This window comes from Microtus ochrogaster, linkage group LG3, assembly GCF_000317375.1.
Source record: "Microtus ochrogaster isolate Prairie Vole_2 linkage group LG3, MicOch1.0, whole genome shotgun sequence".
Classification (NCBI taxonomy): Eukaryota; Metazoa; Chordata; class Mammalia; order Rodentia; family Cricetidae; genus Microtus; species Microtus ochrogaster.
This window is the reverse complement of record NC_022029.1, coordinates 40,785,428-40,799,745: the sequence shown is the minus strand read 5'-3', so window position 1 is coordinate 40,799,745 and position 14,318 is coordinate 40,785,428. Positions and strand designations below refer to the sequence as shown.

At 43.9% G+C, this 14,318-nt stretch overlaps 1 protein-coding gene across 1 annotated transcript in view; it reads right to left on the bottom strand.

The window, feature by feature from the left end:
- Positions 1-6,699, bottom strand: part of Pde1c (phosphodiesterase 1C) — a 280,202-nt gene extending 273,503 nt beyond the window's left edge. Inside the window, exon 1 of the mRNA XM_026786001.1 lies at positions 6,206-6,699. Within this exon, the coding sequence (XP_026641802.1) occupies positions 6,206-6,306 (101 nt within the window). The 5' untranslated portion in view covers positions 6,307-6,699. The remainder of the gene's footprint in view (positions 1-6,205) is intronic.
- Positions 6,700-14,318: the final 7,619 nt, after the last annotated feature.

Sequence of the window (14,318 nt, the reverse complement as noted above, 5' to 3'; positions counted from 1 at the left end):
AGATAAGACATTCACAGCCAGTTTCAGCTATGCATTGAGTTCCAGGCCACCCTAGGATATGTAAGACACTTTAAAAAAAAATCTTTTCTGGCCACTGTAACCAGACTATTAAGTTTTTTGAGGGCAGGGCTTTCCTTCTGATATCCTCACCTCACCTTCCTAAACTGGAAAGGTCAGGCCCAGGAAAAATGTGCTGAACCACCTGCCATTTTCAGTTGATAAGATACATGGAGGACCCACTCATACGCGGAATACATGGTCTGGGGAAAAGAAACAACACAAATTTAACTAGTTCTAGAATGGCTTCTCTGAGGACCCTTGGATCAGGGTTCTCTTCTCTGGGTTACTTACTTGAGTGGCTTTGACTCAGAGCCAAGACTCTCAGAAACACAGCTCCAAGTCCAAGTTCCCTCCATATATAATCCATACTGTAATAACCAACAGCTACTGGGACATCCCAGAGGCCACCAGGTCAACACAACCACACTCAAAGTGAGCATTCTTATCTAAGGGCATCCCAAAGCCTTGGCACCAAATTCCCCAGCACACCCAAGCCAGAACAGGCTCAGAGGGAATTTCTCCTTCTCTTGCTCTGCTCTAAACCCAAGTGTCATCAATTCTCATCTCCAGTGCACACTTCAGTGCAAGCATCGTCCCAACTGCCCTCGTGATCTCCAGTCTCACCTCTAAGTTCTCTCCTATGCTTCACCCAGAGTTATCAACCTGAAATTCAAATCTTCTTGTATCACTCAGGTGCTTCAAATACATCAACAATTCCTTATAACTGAGAAGATAAAATATCACCTCCTTTCAAAACAAACAAAAAAGGTTTCCCTGTACGGTATGAAAGTGGCAAGAACATAACTTTTTATTAAGTGGTGCAATGTATTCAAATATTCACTTTTTTGAACCATAGTTATGTTTAATAAAAAGTAATATTGTCAATTCCATGTTGCTCCCTGGTCCATGTTTTCTTTTCTGACATCATGTCTCACTCCTTAATGCACCTGTACCTTTATGGCCATCGACCACGCCATTCCTGAATTCTCTCTATCCCTCACTACACTCCATGAGCCACACGAGCATGCCACCCACCTTTGAAAGGAAGAAGTTAATGGTGTTCTCTTCTCCAGTGACTTGGGAGTTTTCTGTCCAGTAGCTCCATGCTAGTAACAGCAAAGAGATCCCATAGTGGCCAGGGTTTTGAGAATTATCAATATAAGATAAGCAAAGAGAAGCTCACTAGGTTTCACACCTACGTCTTTTAACTAATACACGAGGCCTTGCCAGAAGCCCAGGGAAACAATTCAAAACTCAGGACAAGCTTATCCTGAGCTAAATCAATGGCTTCTTGTGTGCCCCACATTTTGCAACAGGTTTCCCCACACTGTTGTCAAAAGGTTGTTATCAATAAAAGGAATTTTTCCTTGTATTTTTAAGGGCCGCCCCTATGTGAAAGGCGGGGCAGAGGTACTCTCCCTGCATCCCCTCCAGTTACATTCATCACTCTGGGTATTGGCGCCAGTCTCTCCACGACCTGTTAAGGTCAGATAGGAATCTTATTCACTTCTGCATACCAGAGCATGGCAAAGGGGCTGGCACTTAACAGACATTCAGTAAATGTTAGCTTGGCAGCTCCATGTTTCCAAAACACTAATTACGCTGTTTAAAAATTCAGATGAGCATAAAGAAAATGTGCTTAGGCCAATCTGCAAATGCAAGTGCCTAGCTATCTTCGCCCAGGGCTTGCTCCCCCTCTTCCAAAGATCTGTGAAGTGTCAGGGAGGAATGTTTTAGAAAAAGCAAACCTAAAACAACCTAGGCACAACAGAACCTAACTGTTCCATGCAGCTGGGACAGTCAGCAGCAGCAGGACAACAGCTGCAGGAGCAAATCCAGGGATCCCCATGCTACCTTTCCTTGCCTGCTTCTCCCTGGAGGTTGGCTTGTTGTTGTCTAGCAAAGAAAATCCTTTTCACTAAGATAACAAGAAATGAATCATGGTAGTCACCAGAAACATCCAGCATTAATCTGCTGGAGCCAATATGGATTGTCAACAAGGGACCCCATGTTCCTGTTTGAGATCTTTGCTTATTGAGACCTAAGCTTTACAACTCAGGCTACAGCAGCCCAACCCTATGATGGGGTTCAGGAGACAGAGTGGGACACAATCCCTGATTCCACGTTAAGGGAGAGGGAAATCTGTGCTGGAGAGAAAAAAAAAATAGCCTCCCTAATTTACTAACGCAGGAACCATTTACCTGACTTTATATCCATAAATTATTTTAAACAATGCAATAAATATAACATAGAGCATTGCACAACCATAAAAATTTATTATACTGCCTCATGGTTGGGCAAGATGAAAGCAAGGCTAAAACATTATAATTTTTTATAAATTGGCAAATGCCAAGGAATAAGTGAAATGTGTCCTCTTACATTCACTTAAAACCAAGTGCAGCATAGGAACACCTTCTTGTCATTGTGGGGCGATTTGGCAACAGAAAAACTCTTGGTCAGAACCCAAGGCGCTGGTCATGACTCACTTGCTCAAACTTCAGCAGCCACGAGGTCTCTCATATCATCATGGCATAAAGATATCCTACACTTACCAATGGCAGAGCCATTGTCAACAAGGTTACTTGGAGTGTTGCCTTAGAATTCCCTGTCTATTCCTACAGAGCAAGGAAATGTGCCAACAGCCCTTGCGTAAACTGAAGTTTATGGGAATGTCGGTGAGGCTACTCTCAGTTGAACACGCAGACAGCAACCCACAGACACATTGGCTTATGAAAGCTGGGTGTGCAACATTTGCTCCTTCTGACTCAGAGCACTATGAACCTTTGTGTATGAGGTAGTAGAACTGCAGAAGGCTAAGGAACTTAAGTCACTTGTAGACCGTCTCCATTGGCATGCATCTCTTTATGTACAGAGATTCAACTATAGTCGTAGATGCCTCCATTGCTGTAACTGCAGCTAGGGCAGATGATGTTTAAGACAGTTTCCAATGTTCCATGAACTGTTTGTGCATTGACAATACTAACAGTTTTGTCTAATTCTCTCCTTGAGAAACAAACAAAATTAATCTAATTTTCATGAAAGTGTGGATAATTTGCCATGTAAAAGGACAAGCCAGTGAGCAAAATGAACAAGAGAAAAAAATCTCCTTTGTAGAACTTATATTCTAGATCAAGAGGCAGACAATAAACATTTCAAATGAATAAACACTATTCAGATGGAAATGAGGAACAGAGAGACATAGCAGAGGGGCCGGTGGAGCTGAGATGGAGAGTGGCTTATCCTCTGGATTACCTCTGGTGGCTTCTTTGCAGACAGCAGACTCAGCAACCTCTCTGCAGTTGGTAAGGACCACTCCTCCGCAGTACAGAAGAGGGTGGTATGATGGGGACAGTCCGAACTTCAGACAACAAAAGCATGGGATTCATCCCTGGGTCAGAGCCTTGCACATCTTACAGAGTTCTGACCCAAGCTTAGACAATGACGCTCATTAAACCTGTCCCATGCTAACTCGAAGGACAATGTGTTGAAGGCTGGGGTAAGTACATATTTGCCTTCGTTTTGCATATTGAAATGTTCACACTGTAGTCTTTCTGCTTTCGCCATCTATTGCTTGATACATCTATGTACACTGGAGAAAAAGCAAGGACAAGATACACAAAATATCTGTCCTGGTGAGTCCTGTACCCTAATGTAGGAGAAAAAAAATCTGCCCATAAATCAACCAGGAGAGAAACTGTCATCAAGATGACAGAACACTAGGCAATCCAGAGCTCACATAGTTCTCGCCTGTCAAAAGAAATCTCTGACCACCTGTGTTTACTTAGAAAGCCCTGACTGTAAGAGCATCGGGGTAATAAAGGGATATGGAAATCCTACTATGGCTATTGGCTCTTTCTAAAAGCAGCTTCCTTTCTCTTGCTGACAGTCTGCTGTGTGAACAAATGCACACACACACACACACACACACACACACACACACATCTCCCAAGGATTTCCATGGTGTAGATTGTAAGGTATTATCCCGAGTTGTGGAAATGAGTATTTGACTTTATTGTAAGACTCTTAGCAACTCTCCCAGAAACTGCTGCTTTGATGAAATAAATAAATTGATACACAAATAAGTAAGTCAGTGTGGTAGGATGAATGGTAATAGAATCAGCACAGTGTTTTCTTTCTTAGAAAGTGTATTATAGCAATAAATAACTTTCGAATTGTAAACTATAATTAAGAGTTCAGAGGGTTGCTGCCGAGCAAAAGGTTCTCCTCAGGGGAGGTGGGAAGAGGAATTAGAAAAGGCACACTGGGTGAAGAACCAATTCACACCTTCTAAGGCACCTGAGGACTGGGCAAACTCAAAAGACTGGAACACCCAGCTGTGGCTATATCACACATCACACCTCAACACTCGGAGGAGTGAACACCCAGCTGTGGCTATATCACACATCACACCTCAACACTCCGAGGAGTGAAAGCTCTCAAACAGGAAACTGAGAAAGCTACAAGACGAGGCGGGGTGAAGCTAAATGCTTCTCACGCAAGTTTCTACCTGAGCTATACTGATCTAGCCAAATGCTACCCCTAGCCTCAGTGGCTTTGTGGGATGGTTTTAGCACTTACAAGCAGCTAAAAGAAACAGTTCTGGAGAAGTGGGCACTAGTCCCTCTGGCTGGGAAGGCAAGAGCGCCAGCCTAACCCAGTTTTCACTGTGCACACCTCAGGCTCAGGTTTTGTGGACACAACAAACATTCCGTGTGTGGCCCAGTATGACAAGCTTATCACTCAGGACATTGAACACAAGCTTCCTGTAAACACAGTTCTGAAAGGGCTTCCACACAAGCCACCTAAGCTGTCAAGAGTCTGCCAGCCAGGGACCAGCTATCCAGGTAAGCTTATAGTTTCCACTCACATGGGCCTCACGAGTCAAAAAAAGCAAATTCCTTGGCATGGTGTCCTACAAAATCAATGAGAGTGGGCTAGCTTCCATTGCAAGTAGAATGCTTTTTATAAAGTACAGCCCTGGATAGGGACCCTTAAAAGAAACGAACACAACTTTACTGTCTCCCCTTGGTAATTCTGAATATCCTGTCAGGATGTGGTCTCTCCTATGATGAACTCAAATCAGTACCTTCCTTATTTGTTTGGTTTTGATTCTTGAATGTGTGTGCCGGCTTTCAAATGCAATAATGGCAGATACATGGCAAGGAGCTGTTTTCTCTCACTGCGGTTGTTAAGTGCAGGAAACCTACAGAAGGTTTTTTAAAATTATACTAGATCCCGGAACTCAAATATCTGATACGGTTAAGCATCTATGCTGTGAACAGCATCAATGGGAGCTGATAAGGTTAAGTGTCTATGCTGTGAACAGCATCAATGAGATCTGTGTGTCGGCTGAGGAGCAATCGCTGTGCCTCCAGGCTGAAACCATCAATCTCACTCATTGTTTAGGAATGTATTTTAAAAAAAAAAAAGGAAAATATACTCTAAAGTCACTTCTGTCCTCAGCAAGTAAACCAGAAAGAATGTAGTGAAGCTACTGAGCTCTCCAGGTGTCTGCCCAGGTAGAATTCTGGACACTGGGTTAAAGAAGAAGCACCCTTTGTGCTGTTGCGATGTATATCTGATGTGCACTTTCTCTGAAACAGTCTACGCTTCTCATAAACACATTCTGCCAGGGGGATTCCGAAGAGAGTATCAGAACCAATAGTTCTCTAGGAGTCAGCCAGGGAAAGTCAGTCAGCAAAGGGAATTACCAACAAGATTGCATTTGACTCTGAACAGCTACTAGGGTATTGGATGATCCACCAACATTCTGGCAAACAGTCTACAAAGAAAATTGTTTTTTAATTAAAAGTTCCTCATCAAAGTCCCCAAACTTTTCTCCCAGGGCAAATGGACCAGAAACACCTTCTTGCTACTTGTACTACAAGTGTCTACTCTTGAGGGTATGCCCAGCCCCTTCCCAAAGGAAGCATGACTTAGAGTCAGCAAAGCCCAGGGACAGAAAAGCAGCCCTCCATGCCTTAGAAGGCATGATCCCTGACTGCAGTTTACAGAGACAGTTGTGGAACTTGTATTGCTCAGTGCAAGGGACAAGCAATAGGCATAAGAAGCGGCAACGGTGCACATGCAGTCAAATGGGGATGAGAGAGGAAAAGAAGGCAGAGAAGTCAGTAGGTTTACTTACAGCCCGCGGAGCCGAAGCCAAATTTTCTCAATCTGCTCAGGTTGCAGGTGTTTCAGAGAATTGCTCTCGAATTCTTCAATCTCCTTGGTGGGAGACTCCATCGCTGCAGGTTCTCACTGGGGATGAAGTGGGGGAGAGTTTGTGTAGTTCCTTCCTGGCCTCCTCTCCTCTCTGGGTCCAGCCCAGCAAGTCTTTCAGTCACTTTGTCACTTCCCCTGCAGCGTCCCCTGAGATGGCTCAGAGAGGGCTCGGATCGCAGGGGACTCCAGCCCCAGGTGCGCCCTGGAGGCAGCCGCGGAAACGAGCCATGATGCCCGCTACTGCCAGGGACACGGATAGGACCTGTGCTGTGCGTCGGTCCAGAAAGCAACCTCGGGTCTGTTCAGGTTCTTTTTCTCCTTAAACAAAGGCACGGAAGCTCCCGGCGGCCCCTGGAGGATTTGGAGGCAAAGGGAGAGCTGGGTGGTAAGGAGTGGCAGAGAAAGTGAGGAGCTGAGTGGAGTTAGGCTGAGCCTGAGCTCCGGGATGAGCCTGGGGTGCTCAGACCCCTGCCCGGCTCCACCCTGCGCCCCGCCTGCCCCGCCTCTGTTGCCTCTCACTTACCAGCAGCCTTGCTGACAAGCAAGAACTGACAAGTGAGAAAAGTCGTCTGTCAGCGCCAGGCTAGGGACAGGGCTGGCACCCTGGGTGAGGAGGGAGGGGACACCATTGTCAGCAGGGCAGGACCTCCACACCTGCCCCAGCTGGCAGCCCTCGGCCATCCAGCCCTATGCCCAGCAATGATGGCTGCCCGGCCGCACTGCATAAAGAACAGGGCTCCGAGCCCCGAGGAAGCGAAATCTGGAGCTTCTCCGCACAAAGCCCTGGTGTTTTCTTACTAATGGGATTGATTCATATTCATATTCTCTCTCTCTCTTTTTCTCTCTCCCTCTCCCTCAAAAACACAAATATTACAACAGAAGAGTTTCTTCAAACAATGCCACACGCCTCCTAGGCGTCTCTGCTGGGCGCTGGCTAGGCAGCTGTTGACTTTGGCAGTCTGTCAGCTCCACACAGCTGCACCACACTGCTAGATGGTCCCCTTGGTCACGCACAATGTCAATAACATAATTGCCCAGCAGAATGGGACCAGGTTAGAAGGCGCAAAGGATCTAAGGTTAAGGGATCAACTAAAAGGTGAGAACAACTTTTCATTGGTCAAGTTGAGTTCCATTCATGTGACATCAGCAAAGAAATAAAATGATGATATCTACCGTCTACTTGCTCATCCATTTCGTAATTAGCAGTCATTTTCCAGTCGTTGGTCATGTACTCTAGCAAAGATACCTAGGTAGATCAGAATTTTAAAAAAAAAAAAGTGTCCCCCTCACCTGTCACAGATTCAAAAATCACTCCATTGGTCCATCCTTAAAGGTGTTGAGGAAGTTCATCTTCAATGACGTAAAGCATTATTTTTTATTTATTTTTGATTTTTCGAGACAGGGTTTCTCTGTAGCTTTAGAGCCTGTCCTGGCACTAGCTTTTGTAAACCAGGCTGGCCTTGAACTCACAGAGATCTGCTGCCTCTGCCTCCCAAGTGCCGTGATTAAAGGCATGCGCCACCACCACCGGCTGAAGTAAAGCGTTATTGCTAGGCAAAAACAACATTAAACAGCTGCTATATATTAAAGTGGAGGTCATTTACTTGAAAAATATGATTACTTAATCAAATTCACCCAGTTGAGAACAGTGACTTGGGAAATGATATGCCAAAAAGGGAAATATTTTGGCAACTTGCTTGGGGCTAAAAGACAGAAGTGTGGTCCTCAAATATGGTGTTTCCATTAGCTCCTGTGCCTCAAGTGGCCGAATGTCCAAATTCAGATATGCTGTAACCATACCGGTAGCAAGGGCTGTGCTAAGAACAGGAAACTTCCTGTGTCCAAGCGCTGTGCTTAGTACAGGAAACTTCCTCTGTCCAGTGCTGTGCTAAGTACAGGAAACTGCCTTTGTCTAAGCACTGTGCTAAGTACAGGAAATTGCTGTGTCTAAGCACTGTGCTAAGGGCTCTTGGTGCACACACAACTCTGTGGGTCAGATATTATCCCCCCTTTACAAAAGAAAATGGAAGCAGTGGGAAGTTACCTGTTAGGAAGAGAACCAAGCAGCCAGAGTTGGAGTTGATTCTTATCCGCATAAATGTCCCTGTCCCAACATCACATTCTCGGCATGTTCAAAGTGACAAATTTAAGTAAATAGATGTCCCATGTCCCTTCCACCTGCACAATCCTTTGAAATCACGTGGAGGATTTAGACAGGAAGGCAGATTTACTAGGTTTGACTAGGTCAAAGGAAGCCAATTTCAAAAGGAAAACGAACGTGGTTTCATTACTATCTAGCAGATAGGAGAAGAGACAAGAAAAACTTACTAAAAAGACAAGATTCTGTGTTATGTTAGAGATTTTTAAAGTTACGTGTCTATTAGAAAATTGGTAACATATATAAATTTGCCTTATTTTAGGCCAGTGATGATTTTTAAAACTGGAAGTGTCCTGAAAGGTAATTTAATTTCATTATTCTCAAAGTTTTTTAATCAATAGAATATTTCAAATAACATCTATCTTAAAAGAGATTCCAATGTATTCCTTAACTTCAAAACATGAAGATGAAGTCACTCTTGTTGTCTGGGTACAAGGAGTTCTTAGTTCTCTGAAATCCTGTTCACTCTGTCTCTCTTGTCTCTCAGCTTGTTACCTGGCCAACCACTTCACAGACGTGAAAACTGAAGGAACTCAGGAATCCTTGCCTCCTAGCTCCCTGTCAGCCTCTCTAACCACAGTAGGAAATCTGTCTTACTTGACAAGTTCGTGTTTTCTGGGGTTTGTTTAGCCAACGGAAAGGCAGAATGCTGGGCAGTGGGAGCAGCATTCTGGATCACGATTTCTAGGGACATTCTGTTTGGAAACAAGCAAATAAACAGATGCAAACTGACCCAGAAACAAAGGTTTGGAAGCCGTAATGCTGCTCACAACTTCACATGGGAGGCTTATTTCTAAAGTGACTTCCTGATTCAGCCGCTTGGTCAGATTCTAGAAAAGTCTCACGTAAGCAAATATTACTAAATACACTCACACGAGCATCCAAGAACAAATATATATGAATTGCATCATATGCACGCATTCCTATGTACATGCAGAGAGCCAAAAACTTAAAACATCCCCCCTAGTATTTATGCAGTAACCTAGCCCGAGTCCTAACAACATGTGCAGTAACAACATGCTGTACCCTAAAATATTAGAAACCTACCAAACTTTTTTATCCCAAACAGAGTTCAAAGAGAGATTGGATGAATTTTTGTCAGGTAGGCAGCCAAACTTCCATAGGCATGTGGAATGACCTCTCAAATGCCTTTCATCTCTAAGATCTGGTAATCATAACCACAGCACATAGCAGTTACTGTGCACTATCATCTGCCAAGCAGCTTGCTAAGCATGTCACAGGTTGGTTCATACACTCCTTAGAACATACTTCTATATAAAATTAACACTACATTGAGATTCCATCTCACCCCTGTTAGAATGGCAAGCATTGAGACAATAAATAAAAACAATGGATAGCAAGAAAGAAGAGGAAAAAGAACCCTAATATACAATCACCAGGGAATTTCGTATGGAGGTCCCTCAAAAAGAACTACTCCATGAGCCGGTTGTACTATTTCTGAGCATTTACCTGAAAGACTGAAGTCAACATCGCACACAGATATTTGCACATCTTTTTTATGGCACTATCCATAAGAGCTAAGTTTATGACCAGCCTCGGAGTCCATCAGCAGAGGGATAGAAGAACAAAATGTGAGATACATAAACATTAGAATGTCACCTGCAGGAAAATGGATGCAGTAACTGGAGATTATCATACTAAACACATTAAGTCAGACTCACAATGGCAAATGTCATGTTGGGTCTCATTTGTGGGTGATAGATTTCATGCAGAAACAGGATTTTGTGTGTATGTATAAAGTGGAAAGAAAAGCAAAACTGTCTATAGGGAATGAAGTGGACATTTAAGAGGTGGTGAGGAAGAACAGGAATACAGCAATGTCCCTAGGAAACCCAGCAGTTTGTACAATGAATACATGTCAATAAAACACTTCTGCATGGCTTCTTTGTGCCCAATGGCACCAAAGAGGTGCCAAAGCTTTCTGAAAGATCTCAACCAAGAATTCAAAGACCCAGACAAGAAGGCAAAGCTCGTGCTCTGTTCTTCATGCCAGTCTACCTCCCTGAGGATCTATAAAGAGACTAGTAGAAAATGCATAGCAGAGAATGCGGGGCTGCTGAGGGAACCCGGATGAGAGGGATCCTAACACTGTGGGGAGAATAGAGAGCTACATGGTGCTGGTGACATTTGAACCAGATCTCGAATGTGGATGAAAAGGCCGTTCTCCTGGAAGGCGGTTGAAGGCGATGACATCTCAGGAGTATGCGTTGAATCGCTGTCCATGTAGCTAGGGACACTAGTATAGAATGTTGCGAGGAGACTTGAGAAACCAAGGGTGGGTCTCAGAAAAAGTGTCATATCGCATGTGCAGGGTGTCTGCCTGGCACAAACGGCCTCATGCATGCTGAACTGAACATGGTCATCTAGGCCCTCCACAGCATATCCAAGAGCCTCCAAGCAAATGATAGCCAGAGCTCTGTTAGGATTCCATCTACGAGATAGAAACAAGATTATCAACTGAAAACACACATACAAGTCATTATACAGACTGAGCAGCCTATAGTTAGGAATAGATATGAATATATATACATGCACATAACCTCAATTAATGAAAAAAAGAGGCCATAAACTTGAAAAAGTGAAAGGAGGGGTATATAGAAGGGTTCAGAGGGAAGAAAAGGAATGGAAAAATATATAACTTAATTATAATCTCAAGATAAAAGAAAACTTAGTTAAACAAATGTCAAAACGAAGGAAAAAAGATGGACAGGTTCAGACCCAATCAGAAAGGGCTACCTCCCTTGGGCAATGACTGGCAGCTGCAAGATTGTGCCTGCTTGCTTAGACGCCTTGAAGCCAGCCTGTGTCCTTGACCCATTTTCACAATTAGCCAGCACTTTACCAAGAGTGTTGAGGAGAAAATTCCGAAGACACTTGGGCTGCTAAAGTGACAGCAGGCATAACAACAGCCCTCCTTTCTGCCCACACCAGATGTGAGCCTCATTTCACAGGCTGTTTTTCTCCAGTGGTTCCCTTTTGGCAGGGCCTATGAAACCCTGTCACACGGGCTTCCCCTCTGACATCATTTCTGTTTGGTTTTAGGATTCGGGAAGAACTCTGTCCCAGGAACTGCTGTCACTACACAAACGAGGTAGAGAACTGGTAGCCTCCCCCTCGTCTGAAATGCAGCTCTAAACAGCTAGTCACAACCACAGGCTTTTAGAGTGACCCAGAGCATCTGGGGAAACAGACAGGGTTGGGGCTGTGGAGATGGGTTGATAGGTAAAGTGCTTCCCACGCAAGCGTTAAGATATGAGTTTGAATCCCCAACATCCCTGATTAAAAGAAAGGAATAAGACAGGAGCAGCAATATGTGCCTATAATCCCTGCACTGGAGGCGGAGGGGGGGGGGAGTCCCACCTCAAGATTAAGGTGAAGAAGCAACTGAGTAACAAAGCCATCACCAACCTCTGACCTACACATGCATACACATGCACACATGTGCACACACACAAAGAAAATCACTCTAAGGCCACGTCCAAATAACGTCATGCCACTTCATGAGTGATGTTAGTTTTAAGGATGAAATGTATCCTAATTCTTTTCTCTTATCCTTAAAAAAAGAAAAAGGGTAAAGTGTAGGACACAGCCTACACATTTTCCCTTCTCTGACAAGATCCTGCAGTGGTTGTGATGAGAGAACACGTCCCCCAGCAGGCTGCATGGGCACATCACTACATCACTAAGACAAAATCCTCCTCTCTGACTCTAGCCAGGCTGAGCTAGTGGAGTCTAGCTGGGTTCCTGCCCAGTGCACACTTGTCCTGATGCGGAACTCACAGTCTAGCCTATGCTAGTCAGGGTTCTTTTGATTAAAGCTCAAAACAGCTGCAAAAAAAAAAAAAAAATACTACTTGCGAACTCACCATGCTGGATATGACCTTAGGAGTCACAACCTTGGCTACTCAGGTCATGAACACCATTCCTCTGAGCGAAGTGGTTAGCTAGGGGTGGTACATGACCTACACAGACCCAATCATCTCCTTATGGGGGGTATGATGTGGTTATATGAGTAAAAACCAATGTTAAGTTCTCTTTGAGATAAAATATAGTCTTGAAGCTGTCTTAGCCTTGCATTATTGGTTCCACCATGTGGAGAGAATATATATCAAAAAGAAAAAATGGAAGCATAGAGAACAAGAGAAGGACTAATGAGACAGAGAAACAAAATGTGAAAACTATTTTGAGACTCTTGATCCTGCTGTACCTAAATCCAGAACCACCCATGGACTTTGAAGTTGCATGCAACCAAGTATAGACTCTTCCTTATTTTTTCTACATTTATTAGTTCTGGTCAGATTTGTGTCACTCCTCCTATAAAGGACAATCATAAGAAGTAAAAAAAATGACTGCCCAATGTCTCGAACACCAAGACTCTCATAAACAGCTGCCCCCTCTCTCCTCCATATAACAGAGCACCAGAGAAGGAAACGAGAATGTTATGCAGACCACACCCAAAACAAATCTAAACCTAAGAACCCTTTATTATTCAGGTGAGAAGATGCATCTGGAATTTTGTCTCTCAATGATGCCCTACCAAGTCATTGCCATGGAACATTGGCTTCTTAACACTGAAAGAGTCGTCTGTGACCATCATCATCCCTGTTTTAAAGTGCAGCAGCTGAGACATTGCCTGTCGCATCCCACCCACCCACCAGCGGAGACCCTGGCTTCCCCCTGATCTTCCAGCTACTGGCAGGCCATGTGCTAGTGCCCGGTGGCCACTCTGCCTCTTGAAATACACTGCTAAGCCAGCAGAATTAACTTGGCTGTGCTAATGAAATTGAAATTTTTCTTCATGTAAAAGTGCTGATGCTACTCCAGTCAGCCAAATTCTGGTCCAAACGCTCATAAATCAGCCAGTTGTTCTTTGTACAGCTGTAAAGCAAGTTAGACTATGGGACGTCTCAGAGTTGTTGGCAATGATCTTGCCATCCCTTTTTCCTGAGTCCCCGATCTTCCCAGGAAGGAAACGGCATTGCTCAAGTTAGTGTCTGCACAAGAGACTGAGCAGTGAAGCTGAGTGGAAAGTCATCTTCCAACCCACTGTTCAGTCTCACAATGACTTCACATCCACCAACCACTTGGGTTCAATGGCATCCTTCTAGGTGACAAGAATGAATGCCCCCTGAACATGTAGGCCATTAGCAACGGCTTCCAGAGGAAGTCTCTCAGGAAATGCTTAAACTAGAGGGCATAAGTCCCAGGGAAGTGGAATGCTCTGACTTACAGTAACAAAGAACCTTTGGTGGTGTTCACAAGGACTTTGGGCCTCCTGACCATGTTAAAGCTGAAGTTTTTTTTGTTTTTGTTTTTGGTTTTTTGTTTTTGGGTTTTTTTTTTTTTTTTTGCTCTTACCAATGAGCAAGTGTTAGAATGAATCCAGCAGGTATGTAGTCTAGGCAAACTATGATATAAGAAAAAAAAAGGTTTTCCATCATTTTTGGAAGTCCACTAGAAGTAAAGATTTATACATCTATATAACTGGGGGAAATACCATACAATAGCAGTGAGATTTTCTAAATTTATTCATTAATTCAATAAACATTTTCATAATATGAACTATTCAATGGTCAGCAAGAATGGTCTAGCTACTGTGCTATGGAGCTTCAATTTACTCGGATAAATGGCTGTAAGCAGATCAGAAAAGAGCAGATAGGTCATTGCAAAGGTAACCGATAAAACAAAAATAAAGAATCTCAGGCATTGTGCACACCTTTAACCCTAGCACTTGCGACACAGAGGTGGTAGATTTCTGTGAGTTTGAGGCTAGTTGAGTCTACAGAGGGAGTTTCAGGCAGGCCAGGGCTACCCAATAAGACACTACCTAAAGAAAGAAGAGAGAGAAGAGAAG